This window comes from Vicia villosa, linkage group LG6, assembly GCF_029867415.1.
Source record: "Vicia villosa cultivar HV-30 ecotype Madison, WI linkage group LG6, Vvil1.0, whole genome shotgun sequence".
Taxonomy (NCBI): domain Eukaryota; kingdom Viridiplantae; phylum Streptophyta; class Magnoliopsida; order Fabales; family Fabaceae; genus Vicia; species Vicia villosa.
Window position 1 is genome coordinate 113,730,649 of NC_081185.1, and position 18,089 is coordinate 113,748,737.

At 33.6% G+C, this 18,089-nt stretch overlaps 1 protein-coding gene and 1 long non-coding RNA gene across 2 annotated transcripts; both read left to right on the forward strand.

Moving 5' to 3' along the window:
• The first annotated feature begins 401 nt into the window (after positions 1-401).
• Positions 402-1,250, forward strand: LOC131614382 (uncharacterized). The gene has a single exon (XM_058885976.1). The coding sequence runs from the start codon at positions 402-404 to the stop codon at positions 1,248-1,250; it is 849 nt and encodes a 282-aa protein (XP_058741959.1).
• Positions 1,251-13,783: 12,533 nt separating this feature from the next.
• On the forward strand, positions 13,784-17,425 carry LOC131612125 (uncharacterized). The gene is made up of 9 exons (XR_009287284.1): positions 13,784-15,320; positions 15,444-15,662; positions 15,791-15,881; positions 15,969-16,107; positions 16,218-16,333; positions 16,420-16,541; positions 16,630-16,800; positions 16,900-16,962; positions 17,072-17,425. It is a non-coding gene; the product is annotated as an uncharacterized LOC131612125 (long non-coding RNA).
• The last annotated feature ends 664 nt before the right edge of the window (positions 17,426-18,089 follow it).

The following is an 18,089-nucleotide window of genomic DNA, read 5'->3' on the forward strand; positions in this document are numbered from 1 at the left end:
TTATTCAAATTCCTATTCACACCCCGCTTTTCAAACAATTCAAACTTTTTGAAAACAAGTGAGCTAAGAAATTAAGGGTGCTTTACACCTTCCGTTTGTATAACTTACCCCCCGAACTCAAAATCTTTTAAAAGGTCTTTTTCTGTTCTTTTAGCCTTTCTATATATTGGATAGAATAAAAGTCGGTGGTGACTCTTGCTATCCGCAACATTTCTAAAAAGTCAGTTCTCCCACCGTATTACAGAAGGGATGAATCGATTTGGTGGAAGTATATATGTAAGAACAGCTTGTCGGAGGAGGTTGTGGACAATGGCTTTATTGGTTGCTTTAAAAGTTTTTGCAAGAATGGGAAAGACACTCTTTTTTGGCATAATCTTTGGTTGGGAGATCTTTCTCTTAGCATGTCTTTTCTGGATTTGTTTGCTCTTTCTTCTAAGAAAAATTGCAAGGTGGCGGAGGTGTTGATTTGGACCGAAGGAACACATAGGTGGGATTTCGAGTCGCTTTTTCTTGGCGAAAACGGTACCGGTACAGCTGCATGGGCAGCAGCGGCTGCCATGCCTTGCTGGAACAGATTCAGCATGTCGGTTAGCGGTCACATTCCTTTCAAGTTCGAGAATGACACATTCGTTTGGTCTATTAATGCGGAGAAGGAGTTTACCGTGGCTAACATCTCTTCCGCGGTCAACAACTCTAAACCTTTTGGATGGGATTCTATTTTAATTAGATGGTTGAAAGCTATGTGGGATCTTAATCTTCCGCCTAAGATTAAGTTGTTTGCATTGAGATTCCTAATTGATCGGCTTCCCACTAAGGATGAATTATTGAAAAGAGGTCTTTCTAGCATTTCCAATCCGAATTGTGACTTTTGTGGTAATGTTTTGGAATCTACATCTCACCTTTTCTTTCTTTGCCAAGAGGCGAGGGAGATTTGGAATCATATTTTCGGGTGGTTAGGCATTAAGGAGGAAATCAACTTTGAGGAATTCTTGTCGTTTGGCGATTTACAAGATAAGGTGAAGAATAGAAAGCGAATAACTCTTATCAACTTTGTATGGTTTGCAACCATTTGGAGTCTTTGGCTAATGAGAAATGCTATAATCTTCAAGGAGGAGGGGTTTTGTTTCGATGTCATTTGTACTAATATAGTCTTTCTAGCTTGGCGTTGGTTGTGTGTCGGATACCCTAAGTTTAGACCAAGCTATTACGAATGGTTTAAACTTCCCTTATCCGATTATGTTAACCTTTAGGGTCGTTTCTTTTTTGTAAGGGTTGCACCCCTAGTGCGAGCTTTTTCAATCAATTGCCTATTAAAAAAAATTATTCTTACTTTATATATAATTAAAATAAAAATCAAATATAATTTAAAATTTAACATCTACGAGTGTAAAAATACTTTATATTATCCGTATATTTCAATTAAATTCAATAAAATAATCGAAGTAAAGTTAAGAATTAATTTATAACATTATTTAATTAATAGACTAAAGGGAAAACATGTCAAACCAACGTCAACAACTTAGTTTTTCTTTGTTGTTATACCTTAAATTTCTAGAATTTTATTCTAATTTTAAAAAGGTTATACTAGAAAAAGACATCCTTAATTTATTACATTGATTAGAAAAATAATTATAATAATATTTTTTATTATTATTTTTTATAATTATTATATTTTTTATTGTGTTTAATTTTTTATGATGAAAAATTCAAGCTTAATCATTTTGAAAATTTATACATTAAAAACTTAAATTTAAAGGCTTAAAGAGTTTTATGCTTTGTATCACTACCCTAAGGGAACGTTTGTTTCACCGAGTAAAAATTTCAAAAATTACTTATTTGGATAAATAAAGACTGAAAATTTATTTCAAGGCATTAGAAAATTTATTTGGCAAACATTTTAATATTTCTAGGAAAATTAGTAGTTTTAATTGATTTTGTTAAGAAATTTATAAAATTTCATGGAAATTCACTTTCTCATCATTTTATTCGAGAATAATTTTATAGAAATATGAGAAGTTATTTTATTTTTTAGAATCTTTATATACAAATAATTATTTTCAATCTTGTAAACAAACATAGTATTCTCATTTTTTATCCATGTAAACAAACAAACCCCCTAAGTGGACTAAGGCTTAGGCAACCCACATAGACATGGTCTATTTTGTTTGTAAATTTAATTCCAACTAATTGCAAAATTTTAAATATGAGGAGCGCTAGTATATAATTTCAATCTTAGTATTTCTCTTTTAAATATAATTTCAATTTTAGAAATTAATAAATAACATTACTGAACTTGACATTAATCACGATTTTATGATCTACGACTACGAGGTTTAGTCCTTCCTAAAAGATAAACATATAAAACATTGATTTTTCCCTTAGACTCTTTTAAATGTTTAAATAGTATAAATCCATTGTACGATCATATCATAGCACACATAATTCATGTGATGTACCATAAGAACATAGTGAATTGAATAGATAGTACATAAGTGAATTAGAAATACTAACAAGAATAGATGAAAGTGTCAATTCTGTTGTGGATATCAACCACAATAATTAATACCTAATAACTAAAAATGTAGAATTCCTTCTACAACTGGTACAGGTCAATAACAGTTATGCCTTTTTCACCAAGGCTTAAACATAAACAAAAAAAGTAATGGATATTGTAGTGCAGTAATTTTAAAATCCTAACTAATTCAAATCATATTCCTTTGAATCCATCCTCCTTAGACAGACACTGCCTTAGCTGCTCTAACGTGAATTTTAATGTTTAATTAATATTGTGAATTTTAATGTAATATAGAGAACTTAGTAATTATATAAAATCCATTGTATTTTACTTTAATTATTTATCATTGAAAAAATATTGTCTGGTCAATAAAATATATAATTATTATTTTTATTATATACATGCTACTAATAATTTAAATAAAGAATTTTGTCTGTAAAATTCTTATTAAAAAATTTGTATTGCAAATAAAGAAGCTTTTCTAAAAATGTTTTAAAACTTGAGAAAAAAAAGGAGGGAGATGGGAATATAGAATCTTACCTAATCAAAAAAAAAATATTAAAACAAATTAGAATTTAGAGACAACATTTGTACATCACGTGCATAATCCAGCGAACTATCTGTTCTGGTCTGGGCCTAGCAGGCCCAACCCCCACATTACGATCGAGCAGGTCCAGTCTCCCATCCAGGCCGGGCAGACCCAATTACATTAGGCCCAACAAAGGCTGCTGGTAACCGTTGTGGAATCCAGTCCATGCAAGACCATGCGGTCAAGTCCAACGCGAGGGATTCGGGTAACCGCCTCCGATCCTTGCGCGTGCTCACCCAGAACGGGGAACCACCTGCTGACGCAACCCTAACACAAGGGGTTATGGCATTTTCCTAGCACATGCGCATCCAGTTGGATCTGTCCCAATTAAGAAACCTTGGCCCAATGTTGTGGGCTATAAATAACCTCTTTCACTAGAGGGTCAGGTATTCATACATTCTCTCTAAAACCTAGTACTTGCTCTCTCTGATTGCTTTCTTACTTTGGCAACGAAGTATCTTGCAGGTACCCCCCCTCCTCAATTCTTCAAGTCCACCGCAGTTGACCTTGACGATCCATTCTGATCAGGTAAGATCATCACATATGGTGCAAATTAAAATATAAAGAAAATGATATAATAGAGAATTGACGAACATCAAACTCAAATTCTGAATACGAAAAATGAACTCATTTGTAGCACATATAACAAATTCATTAACAAACAATTCACTTAGAAATAACAAAAGAATCACAAACATTTTTGGAAAACAATTAATCTAAAAACATAACATACTAAAGCAAATTTTAAGACAACGAACTCGAACTAGAGCTATAATCCACGAACAACCCACAATCTAAAAAACCTAAAATCATGTGACGCACTAGGTGTCGTACCCTAATTTTTGCCCCATGCATTTCATTCATTTTTTACTTGTCGCATTTTATTTCATCTGCATTCATCCTTCATACATCGCATCGTTGCATATTTAAAAAAAAAAGATTTGGACTTTTATTTAAGTCAGCAAAAATGGCTTACATTTCGCATCTTTGCAAATAGTTTTATTCAAGTTACTATTTTTTTGAATTTTTATTTTTAGACTCCATAGATTTTAGTTTTTTTTTTATCATAATAATTTTAAATAAAAAAAAATAGTTTTACATAATTTAGTTTAGAGTTAGTTTATTTATTTAGGATTAGTATTATTTTTATTTTAGTTTAGATTAATCTTAATTTTTATTAGTCAAAAGGATATAATTAAAAAAAAAAAGTTTTTTTTAGTTAGTTTAGGCCCAAATCACACATTTTTAGCTCATTACAACACAAAAAAAAATAGTACAAAAAATGAACAAAAGAGGTGTCTTCACGTTTTCTTTCATCAGTAGCTATCACTACCACCTTCCTGCACTGCTGCCTCCATTACAGTCCAAATATTGCACCTTTTTGCTCAACACAAAACCTGCACAAGAAAAGTAGTGAAAACAGCTTCTAAATGTGTTCAAATATTCTCACAATTTCCCCCCAAAACCCTCTCCAAATTCCTCTCTAAAACCCTAATCTGAGCCTATAAAGTGAGAGATTCAGCACAAGAATGGGGACGAAAAAACACAAGAGAAAAAATAAGATGGTCACAGAAGACTTCCACCAAACAATCTTCAAAATCTCTTTCTGCACAACAAACCTTCTTTAATCAATCACCTCACCTCCCTTCATTCATACACCAACTTGCATTTCAACATTTCATAAACATCACCTCTATAGCAAACGTTTTTATAACCTTAACTCCACTACCATAGCCTCACCTTCAAAATACTCAACCGAAACTGAGTCACACTCATCAACCCTCACACCCTTCAAACCCCCACTCTTCATAAACCTCTCACACAACAACTTCAACAAATCGCCGCTTGCGAAATTTCAGCAACAACAACACACATCCATCACCATCAAGCCGTTGCAACATCATTAACCAGCAGGATATCACAAAACTGTTACAATCAACTTTCACGCATCACTGAGCATCACGGTTTCGATCAACAAAGAGATCCGATTTTCACCCGTTGAACCGAGTAGGAAAAATGATTCAACTCGTGGAACTCTTCCTCCGATAACTTTCGGATCGGTAATTATTTCTTCTTCGCAATCGCATCCATCCTTTCTATGTTGCACTTGAAAATCTTTGTTTGTTGAGCTATTCTTGAAACATCATGCCCTGTTTGTTTATTTTGTGTTGAAATGTTGTTCTCATGGTGTTTGCTAAGAGAGAGTTCGTGAGAGATGAAGAGGAAATCGGTCTGTTGTTGTTGTTCGGCAAGTGAGAGCCGAGAGGTAATTGCGAGAGAGGCAGAGAGATATGTTTTTCTTGTTGTTGTTTGTTCATCGAGAGAGATCGTAAGCGAGTGAGAAAGAGAGTTTCGGAAGATTGATTTTTATAGACACTGAGAGATTGAAACGTGAGAGAGGGAGAGACCGAGTGGAAGCGTGAAAGTAGGAAGAAGAGGTTGTAAACGTTGAAACAGGGGAGTAAAGGGGTGAAGAACAATTCTTGCATGGACACGACCCTAAATCCATATTCTTAGGTACAACCAATAAGAAAGAGTCTTTTTTTAAATTTATTTTAATTTTAATTTTGGTTTTAATTGGATTCATGGGGTGGTTGAGATTATGAAGGAGAGAGAAAAATCAGTATTTATTTTTTAATTAATTAAAATTCTATGATTGGTTGTGTGTAAAACAATTTCTTAGGTATGTGTCCATCTAAGAATTTTCCAGGGGCGAATATCTTCTCTCATGTTTAGGGTTTTTTTTTGTTTCAAATTGGTGTTGGGCTCATATGTTGAGTGAGGCCCATTTCGTTTTGCTTACCACGTCCTCCCACCAGCAGCGTTCTCACCTCCTTTTGAATGTTAGTTAGACCAAACTTTGGACCTGATTCAAAGGCCAAGCCCATCGTTTTTTACCTCTGTACACCCTTGTGACTTTTTCTTCAATTTTCTTTGGAGGTTATGGAGAACTTGAGGGTTGATATTTCTCTAATCGACCCTTAAACTCGTGATCCTTCCGTCTTTTCTCCACTAGAACTTGAGGGTTGATCATCCCTCCTTTAGGTGATATATTTATGGTAAACAAGTGACCATAATCATCGAGATCCTATTCCATGGACGCAACCCGAAATGCCTTGCCACCCCTCCCACTAACAATTGAAGAAACTCCAATAGAAACTCTTTGACTTATGATTCCAGGAATTCATTCAATATTCCTCTTCTTATTCTTGCTTCTATTGCGTCAATTCTTTCATTAATATTGAACCTCATTATAGTTGATACTTCATTGACAATTCTATAGGTTGGAATGGTTTTAGATTACAATTTTGGTTGTTACGATTCTCGCCTAGTGTTGCGATTTTGGGTATTGCAATTGCTACAATGCTCCGACCATTCTGGGGTAAATTTTTTTGAGAGGGGTTTTAAATACAATGTTGAAAAACAACTTATTAGTAAGTTGTTGAATCATTGTGGTTGCGGAAAAAATTCATGGATCGAATCAATGATAAAATTTGTAAATCCAAGATAACCAAATAGTATGTTGTTGAATATAAAAAATGAGCTCAAAAGTTCTAAAATGCTAAAAATGTATTCATAACCTAACAAAGTCTATATAATTTGTCTTCAATTATAATATTCTAATTCCTTATTAGGATCAACCTTACACATTCATTGTCATCGGCATCAACCATGTCATCATCTTCAATATCAACCAAGTCATCACCCTCCTCAATCTCTGCTCTGAAACCAACCTCCAGATAATCCAACTGAGTCATCATCCTTATCAATTTCAAGGTTAACCCATAACCGCTTACATTTGAAAATATTTTTTGAAAAATTGGGCTGAAAGTGAAATTGAAAAGTTAAATAATATGATAATTTTAAGTAAAGTAAATCACGTGAGTTGGAAATATAATAATTTTAAGTAATAATTTTAAGTAAAGTGAATCAGATGAGTTGGAAATAAAACAACCGTAGATGTTTATCTCTTTCCAAAATTGTTTGTCCCGAATAGTTTATTATTGGGTTAAATATGTTTTTGGTCCCTCTAAATTTCTTAACTTTAGTCCCTCTAAATATATTTTTCAAAGAATGACTCTCTTAAAAATTTAATTTTAACTTTTGGTCTCTCATGGTAAAATTGTAGCTAAAACGGTATTTGTTTTCGTCGCTAAATAAAAAACCATCATTAAAACCATCGTTAAAACCTCTATATTTAGAGGAACCAAAAACTTATTTAACCCTTTATTATTCAATCATAAATTTGATACAATAAGTACAAATATATTATATCACAGACACTTCTAAAAAAAATTACAATAAAATAAATTATGATAAACTCTTAGACATGTTTGTAACATAACACTATTATAAAATAATTAAAAACATTAAGTTAAGATATACTTACAAAGAAATCTTCCAAGTATATCTGGTAATTGCCTTGCCTTAGATAGAATTGAGATCCCCTTACATCATGTTTTAGGTTTATAGAACATCCGACACTATAACCAATACTCTTTTTGTTTTTATTTTTACTAATACATATACTAATAATTAGTCTATCATTTTCGTTAACAAATATATATTAAAAATAAAACACTTTGAAATAAATGATCACCTTAACTCGTCTTAAAAGTGATTGTTAAATATTATAATGACAAAGAGTTTAACATAGCTATCAATCTGGGCAATTTGAAAAGTGATCACCTTGAAATAAATGATCACCTTAACTCGTCTTAAAAGTGATTGTATAGCTATCAATCTGGGCAATTTGAAAAGTTTTTGACCAACTTGAAAATACAATAATATAATTGTTAAATATTATTGAAGAAAAAATTAATGAAAAGAACGTATAATTAACAACATAATTTTTATTGGGAGAAAGACATATAAACTGCTCACAATGTCTTAAAAGATTAGGTGATTGATCTTGATATAAAGTATCTCTCATCAAATTGTAAATGTTAATTGTGTTTTCTTCTGTCATGTTTCTGCAACAGAGTCTCTTAATAAATGACTAAATAAAATTAAATAGTTTTGTAATTATAAAAATTTCCAATAGATAAAGTTTGAATTTAAGGCTAATTAAAAACTTATCTCAACTATATGTAGTTGACCATGATTTTTTGGATTTTATCTTTAAGTTGCTATTTTTTTTCTAAGATAAATACTATTTAATATAATTAGTAATTCAAATATTAGTAAGCATTTAATATAGGATTCATTCAACTGAAATCTTACTATTTGCAACGAGAGATTAATATGAAAAAATTAAAAATATAAATTAGGATACAAAATTAGAGATTAAAACTATTTAGAAAAAAAACATTACAAATGCTAAATCATGTATGCACCTTAAACATTTAATTGACACGACACAATTAAAAACCAAAATTTAAATATTTCATTCAAACCTGTGAGCGAATATTTTAAATAAACTCCTTCATATTGTCAATTGACAAAATATTATTTAAATATAACTCTTTGTCACAATTTCCATAGACACTCTTAAGTAAAAGATTGTTAAACATGTTATCTTCGTCGTTCATAAATTTACAGTTAATAATAGAAGATAATTTATAAATGAGGAAGATAATATGCTTGACACTCTTTTACCTAAGCATATATATGGACATGATGACAAAGAGTTATATCTAAATGGTAATTTGTCATTGGACAATATAAAGGAGTTTATTTAAGATATTCGCTCACAAATGAATAAAATATTTAAATTTTGGTTTTTGATTGTGTTTTTTCCATTAAATGTTTAAGGCACATACATGACTCAACATTTGTAATGTTTTTTTTTTCTAAATAGTTTCAAGCTCTAATTTATATTTTTAATTTGTTCATATTAAACCTACTCAGATGTGATATCTACCATTTCTATTAAAAGTGAGATCTCACTTGAATAAATCCTAGGTAAATACTTAAAGATAAGATCCAAAATTACAGTCAATTATACATAGCTTGGATAGATTTTTAATTAGATTTAAATTCACACTTTATTTATCGAAAATATTTTTATAATTATAAAACTCATATCGTGTTTAATTTTGTTTAGGCATTTATTAAGGGACTCTGCTATGGAAACATACCGGAAAAAATACATTTAATATTTGAAATTTGATAACAAATACTTTCTATCAAGATCAATTACCTAATTCTTTAAGGTATTGTGAGCCAATTTTATATATATATATATATATATATATATATATATATATATATATATATATATATATATATATATATATATATATATATATATATATATATATATATATATATATATATATATATATATATATATATATATATATATATATTTTGTTGGAAATTATGAGCATTATGAACTTCACCTATGTGAATTTCGAGATGGTGCCGTCTCAAAGTGAGAGTTGGAGTTTCTCTCATGAAAAATTCATGAAACAGGATAGCACATGGCCATAAATAAGTGCTAAGCGAGTTATGCAGAGGAAGAACCTTTAAAGAGTGTGTGTAAGGCGACACCGGTCTAATCATATGGATTCATGGTTTAAAAGCTTTGCTACCTAATATTCCGATTAAACTTTGTGTTGTCCTCACTAAGGTTAAGTTTTAAATCGAAAGATACCTAACTGTATTAACACTCTTTATATTAAATTTCTGGAATTATTAGATTTGTCATTATTAGAACAAGTGGGGGATTGTTGGAAATTATGAGCATTAATTTCTTCAAGTTATGTTCCAAAATGACAAAAGTGAGAATGGCAATAAATGCTTCATAAATAGTCCCACATAGAAAGTGGAGCAAACTTTAAAAGCATTTATAAAGCACTTGGAACAATGTACATTCCAAAAAGAGCCAAAGAGGATAAAGTGCCACATAGTCATATGTGGTGGTCCCAAGCCTTATGCCACTTGTCTCTACCAAAAACACCCTCGCCGGTGTCGCCACCGGCGACACCGGCTCCGGTTCCGGGACCGGGTCCGAGGGCGTGGGCGTAGAGGCGCTAGTGGCGGCTTGTAGACGGCACTTGAGCACTTAGGCACTTCGCATCGGAGCGATCGGGCTATTCGCGACGTTAATGAGGCGGCGCCGGTGGCGCTCCGGGCATACTGCGAATATGTTTTAATTATTGCCTAAAGTTTGATTTTTGAATTTGAATTCGAAATACATGACATTTCATGAAGTGGTGCATTGTATTTTTATGAACCATTGCAATTATATATTTTAAATAATATTGTTTCATGAAGAGTTGCAACTTATGAAACAGACATTTGCATGGGCTATAAATACAAGTCTGCTATTTCGGATTCAATACACAAAAAACATTATCCTCTAATATATTTTCCAGACAGCTTCCTTGCATTCGAGTTTCTTCACCGGTCTTGTGCAGACTCGAGTAAGGCTGAATTATCCTGGGTATTCAGGCCGTTCCAACTCTAAGACAATCGAGAGTGTGCTTGAAATACTTTTAAGGAAAGTGATTCCGTTCGCGATTCAGCCTGGATCCATTCGATCTCTCCGATATTTCTAACATATATATATATATATATATATATATATATATATATATATATATATATATATATATATTAGAAATCAAGATAACATTAAAAAGGAGAACTAAGGGTTCTCCATCCCGTTAAAAATTATGTTTTGAATCATGTTAAAGGAGTGTCCACCAAAGTTCTATAGTTGTATTTTCAAATCACCCAAATTAATAGCTTTGTAGAGCTCTTTGCAATTATAGTCAACAATCACTTTATGATAAATTGAGGTGATAATCTATTTCTAAGTGTTTTTATTTTTAATATATATTTGATAACGAACATGATAGACTATAATTATTAATTATATGTATTCCTAAAAATAGGAAAAAAAGAGTATTATAGTAGGATTTTTTATAAATCTAAAATGGGGATTTTCAATTCTGCTGGTAGCACCTTTTCACAAGTTAAGGCAATTACAACATATCATCCAAAAATATATAGATAACTTAGGATGATTTCTTTGTAAGTGTCTCTCAATGTTTATAATTACTTTATAATAATGTTATGTTACAAAAATATCTAAGAGTTTATCATAATTTATTTTATTATAATTTTTTTTGAAAGTGTCTCTGATATAATATATTTGTATTTATTGTATCAAGTTATGATCGAATAATAAACTATTTGGAACTTATAGAAAAAGTTAGATGAAAAAGTCGTCAAGAACTATGTAACTAGTTTAACATACATTCTCTCAATGAAAGGTTGTCTCAAAGAAAAAAAGTAAACAATTTTGGAAAAAAATAAACATCTACAAGTATTTTATTTCTAACTCTTGTGGTTCACTTTACTTAAAATTATTATATTATTTAACTCTTCAATTTCAATTTCACTTTCATTTGTGAGTTCAATTTCACACCGCAAGTAATTGGAGAATTGGGACATATTAAAAAGAGTTAACCTTGAAGCTAATGAGAATGATGATGACTCAGTTGATGAGTATGGTTATGTGGAGGTCGATTTTAGACCATAGATTGAGGAGGGTGATGACTTGGTTGATGGTGATAATGATGATTAACGTTGATCCTAAGAAGGAATTCGAATATTATAATTGAGGACAAATTATATAGACTTTGTTAGGCTATGAATGCATTTTAAAACTTTTAATCTCATTTTTTACATTCATCAACTGTTTGGTTATATTGGAACAGAAACACCGCGCCAAGACTCCTCCTCGCAGACAATCACGCTCCGAGCATGACACTTTGGCATCCAAGAAACGTCATCATTCTCCTCCTCAGAGAGATCATCCATCTTTTATTACCAAGAAGAGCAAAGAAGATCACCGCTCTCGTCAAGGCACGTCGTCGCCTCGGCCGAAGGGACGTTCACGGTCACCTTCCCCTAAGCCTGCAAATCACCGTCGACACCATAGGCAGAGTTACAACCTTTCACCATCTGGAGCAACGAAGAGGAGAAACGCCGGGGCCTCCTGTCTTGGGTGATTTTTGTGGAGGTGATTCACAAAATTTGAAGGTTTCAACGGGGCAAAAGGGTGAGAGCAACAACTCTAATGGGTATGGTGATTGTAACAACGCGAGAGGCTGAAAATGGGGGGTATGTGTGAGATTGTGCCACCCTATACGCCACAGCAAAATGGTATTGCCGAGAGGAAAAATCGTTCGATTATGAATATGGTTTGAAGCATGTTAAGCGGTAAAAGCCTACCGAAGGAATTATGGAGAGAAATGGTTTCTACGGCCACCAATTGAAATTAATCCTAGAAGAATGTCCTCGTGGAATATTGTCTTGAACAAGATTAAGTCTCGCCTTTTGGATTGGAAGGTGCGTTGTTTAAGCTTTGTAGTCTTTCCATCTTCTCATTCTCTTTTTACAAGGCTCCTATGAAAGTTGTAAAGAAAATTACGAGTATGCAAAGTAATTTTCTTTGGGGTGGTCGATAGAAGGCAGGAAAATCTATTGGGTTAGTTGGAGAAATGTTTGTCTTCCTATTGAGAAGGGTGGGCTTGGTTTGAAAAGGATTCGCGATTTTAATTTTGCTCTTCTTAATACATGGAGGTGGAGGATTCTTGGAGGATCGGAAGCTTTATGGTACAAAGTGTTGAAAGCTCGATATGGTGACATTAACCTCATGTTATTTGTTACGGAGGGAATGGTAATGGTACCTCTAAATCCCTTTGGTGGAGTGATATTATGGCTTTGGAGAAAGCGTACAAGGATAATACGCTTGCTAATAATTGTAGATTTGCTATTGGTAATGGTTTTATTTCTTCCTTTTGGCAAGCGAAATGGGTGGATAAACATTGTCTTAAGGAGTTGTTTCCGGATGCTTACAATCTTTCGAAATTAAAGTATGTAGAGATGGCGGGAATGGGTGGATGGGTGAATGGTCGATGGGAATGGGGGGACTTCGGTGTTTCGGATGTCAATAGCGCAGCCATGGCGGAGGTTCAGCGCCTTCGGTCTTTTCTTGGGGTGGTGCAACCGGTGGGGTTGGAAGCGGACATGGTGACGTGGACGGCGGAAGCGGATAAAATGTTCTCCGTGAAAAGTTGTTATCTTCTCTCTAATGCTTTTCATGTTCCTTTTGGCCCTGAAAAGGAGTTTTCCAATTCTTTTACTTGTCTTTGGAATTTGGTGGTACCTCAATAAATTAAGGATTTTGGATGGAGGTGTTTTCTAAATAGATTGCCTACAAGGGATCTTCTTCTCTTTATAGGTATTTCCTTTTCTAATTATTTTGATTGTGTGTGTTGTGGTTTGGAGAGGGAATCGTTGAATCACTTATTGCTAGGTTGTGGGGTTTCCGCATTTATTTGGAAGGAGATGACTTGTTGGATTGGTTATGTTGATTTTGAAAATGGTTGTATCATGGGTAGTTTTTTGAAGTGGTGTAGTTTTTTTAAATCCAAGAAGGTGAAATCCGGTAGAGAAAGAACTATTTGGTTGGCTATTTGTTGGTCAGTTTGGAAGCTTAGAAACGGGGTTATTTTCCGAAACGATTCGTGGAGTGTTTCCAGTACCATTTGGAGTATTAAGACCCTCATCTGGAGGTGGTCTTACATAAGGAAAATTACTCGTACCAATTATAACTTTTACAATTTTAGCAACAATCCTTTGCTTTATCTTTCTTATGTTGTATTTGGTGGGTAATTTTCTTTTGGTTTGAACTTGTTTAGCTCTTTTGTAATTTTTGCAGAACTTTTGGTTCTTTATAATATATCTTGATTAAAAAAAAATATAAATGCAAGAGAATAATGAAATTGAAATAACAGAAAAGAAGTTGCCTAATATGAGTGACAGTGGCATTCCAAAATTGATTTGGAGCTATTAAGCATTTGGAGCTGATGCATATTATCACATCAAATGCATCAGATTGTAAAGGGAGGCCAGCACCTTACCAGTGTCTATCTACTATCTACCCAATTTTATAATATTGACCAAACTCCCTAATTTAACCTTCTGCCAAAAACACTTTACCCTTCAAAAAGGTTACTTTAGTAATTAACAAATTGAATATTTTCAACTGCCATGTGTTGTTTGCTCATTCGACAGCTTATGCAAATTTGTACTTGCTTTCACATTTCCCTCCAACGTAACACTACTTTCCTTATCTTTCTCACTCATCGTTTTCACTTTCCTCACTCTTAGTTGCAGAGTTTTCGTGAGCTCTCCTCCTCCATTGCTCTCAAATCAAAGTTTCGGAACCCTCCTTATTTCCTCTCAAGCGCCGGTAACGAAACCACAGTCAGGTATGCTTCCCGCACGTTTTCATCCGTCTCCTGCCATCATGTTTTATTTCTCTTCATTTGAGTGGTTTTGTTTAACAAATATATGCAAAAGCATGAACGCCTATGCTTCTTGTGGCTTTTGGGTTCGTTTTAATCTGTTGCTTCTTTATAAATATCAAACTTTCCTGGTTTACATGTTACTCGGTTTTGAAATGCTTTGAAAACTTTCCCATGTTGCAGCATACCTGGTGACCACTGTCCATTACAGAGTTTGTTTTATTTGTTTCATTTGCCAAACAACTCAAAATGTTTTACTTTCCGAAAAAAACTAGGGAGTTTTTGTTGATTTACACCTGCCTTTATACTTTTTCATTCAGAACGTTTTTATTTTTTCCCTGATTAGTTATGCTTGCCATCTACCCCAGGAACAATGCCAAGGGCTCCCATTCTCATAAACGATCTGGTCAAGGGGAACCAAGTCTTGAAAATGCTGATTAGGGTTGTTGATCTTTGGGTTGTTAATGAGAAAAATGGCCAACAACACCTTGAAATGGTCATTCAAGATGTAAAGGTGTCATTTTTCCTGAGATTCTAATCATGGTTTGTTTGTGCTTTTATAAGTTTCCACTCTTTTGTTTCTGTCAGAACATTCTACAATTTTATTGTTCAGTTCCAAACATCCTTGCATTGTTCTGTTTCTGTTAAATGAACATTGTTACGCGATGCTTTTCGCAGGGTGATAAGATTCATGTGACCACTTGGAACCGAGATTTCAAAGATTGGTTTGAACAAGTCAAGGAGCATGAGACATTTATTCTGTATAATGGAGAGCTCGTTGACAACGAAGGTCCTTTAAAAGTCTGTTCTCACCCACTCAAGCTCGTCTTCAACGGAGGGACTACTATGACCAAGGTGGCATTACCCGACATACCGGCCCACAAATACATTTTTCATCCCATTGAAAACTTTGTCAAAGGGAGCTACAAGCATGACATGTTATATGGTGAGATATCACTATATGATTATTGCACACTGTTTACTTATTTGTTCCTCCTTATGCAAAGTCACCATATCCATGAATATTGTCAAATTATGACATTTGCTTTATTTGGTGCATACGTTTCAGATGTTATAGGGGTATTGCAAGATGTTGTTAAGACACAAATGGGCGGTGGTGGTAGGAAATCTTGCGTCAATATTACCTTGCGTGATGTCGAAGGGAATGTTATCGAGGTGGCATTATGGGATGGTTACGGCAAGTAATTCATGAACTACACTACCCCGAACAACATTTCTGGGCCTACAAGTATCATTTTGACCCATGCCTGGTGCAAGCCAAATACAGGTTTCAATTTGTTAACAACTTCATATCCTTGATATTTATATTTAACTACTTTAAACTTTAGTTCAATATTCCATGTATGTTGTTTCACTTGCACTGTCCTTCTTACAAACCACCGCGTTTCATTATAGTTTCCGGTTTGCCGTCTCTTTCGAACGCATGGAACGGCTCTAGACTTTACATTAACTTGGATCATCCACAAGTTGCAGAATTCAAAGCTAGGTAATGTAACAATTTAACTGCATAATTCAGTAAATAAAATGTTTCAATTACATAGCATTATTTATGACTAATGTAACCTTCACACAGTTTTGGAGCGACTGCTTTATCCAGTATACCTGTCATTTCCCAATCATTAACTTGCAATTCTTCCATTCAATCTGCAAACAATTTCTGGACTAACTTGGGTGAGGTCAAGAGTATCCATGCAATCTCTGAACTAGGAAAGGTTAGGCTGTTTTTACATTGTTTGTGTTTTGAACATGATTTGTTTGTTTCTATGTCATTAACACGCCATTAAGCTTTCAATTGTGTTTTCCATCCTCTTCGATGCAATAGGATTCTTTCGCAACCACTATTGGGACTACCATCGGTTTCAAAGCGTCCAAGAACGGATGGTATTTTGAGTCATATGCTGGGTCATCTAGAAATACAGATCCTGAACCTGCATTGAAGTGAGCACTTATTCTTGCCCTTCTACCCAATTGCATATCTTACTATAATAGCTTTCTATGACCTAAAACTCACTTATTCATGGTAGGTTCAAAGTTGAGGTTGAAGTCGTCTATGCTAACCACATGGGAACCTTTGTTTTTTGGGATAAGGATTGTATTCCTTTTACAAAAATGACTGCTTAGGGAATTAAGAGAGGTTATGAAGGAGGTGAGAATTGACATTGGCATTTCGCTTTTCTTACATTAAGCAAGATACATGAATATTAATCCTATAGTTAATTTGTTTTTTTGAATAGGCTGGAGAGGACAACCCAAAAATTTGGCCTGCTCATCTAGATGTTTTGTTGAAAAAAGAATTTGTGTTTCGTGTCAAGTATCAAAAACAGTTCCAACAATTCTCTATCGTGAAAATACTTAACGAGGACGACCTTTACGCCAAGTTTGACAAATACCTCACCCCGGATGAGGTACAACATCTGTTTCATCCTTCTTTTTGAAACCATCTTCATAAGGAGTACACCAACATTTTCTTTACATTGACATCACTTCGATTTTTTCTGTTACAGAGCATGCCAAGTGAGCCCATTCTTGCAACGCCCACCACTGCTCCGATACTTAATCCAAACCAGGTTAGTTCATCCCACTTAACTCCCTCATACCAAATCTGTTTCATAATGTAATGTCCTTCGAGCCAATTCCCGTGCTATATTTTAACTCATTTCTATGTGCCATTTATAGCTCACACAAACTTCTGAGCAATCAATATGTGCTGAGCCATACTCGGCTGCTAACCCGACTTGGAGCCCAAAGGCAAGCTCCAACAGTACTCCAGCCAAGAGGGGATCAGAGTCAACCTCATTTAATGATATCATCCAGCCTGAAGAGATCACTCCCAAACAATCAACCACTAAGGCCAATACTGGAAAGAAGATTAAGATTTTGAAGAAAGAATAATTTGGTGGGTTTATTTCAGCAGTTTGTCTCTTTTTTGTTGCTGTTTCTAGAATTTTGGATGTGTAAGGATATATTCCACTAACTAAACAGAATTATTTTGTGACCAATCTCATTATGACTTATCTATGCCATGTTACTCTGTACTATTATAACTCCTAAAATGATTATTAACTATGTTTTGTATTCATTCTGATATCGATATTTCCTACTTGTCATCAATTCATGGTATATACAATAAAAGCTTTCTTAGAATTTAAGCAAATTGGCTGAGTTGTAAAATAGCACATCCTACAAGAATAAATTCAGATTTGGATAGGAACCTATTTACTACAGCAAAAAGTCTCAGCCACACTTACATGTCATTTTCCTAATTAACACATTAAAGATAACCATACTCATTATAAACAAAAACAAATGCCCTATCTACAACATTCATACATGTCATTTTCCTAATTCTCTATCTTTAGTGGTGCATATATACACTGTTTTCAATTCCATGTTTATTGGTTTGCAAAGTTACACAATATTACCCCTTCTTTAGTGATGCATACACAATGTTAACACTTCTTTAGTGATGCAAATTGAATATTATCTTGGCCAAACTCAGAGAAAACCTATGTTTGTAAGAAACACGACTGGGCATTTTTATTTATAGAGAGACATTTTATAACTGATGTTAAGCTGTTCAAGATGTTTTATTCGTTTTTTATAACAAGCCAGTCACATTGAACTTTCTCTATTGTACAATGCACAACTTCCTTTATCAGCATTGGTCATTGGGAACTGCATCAGAACTCTAAAA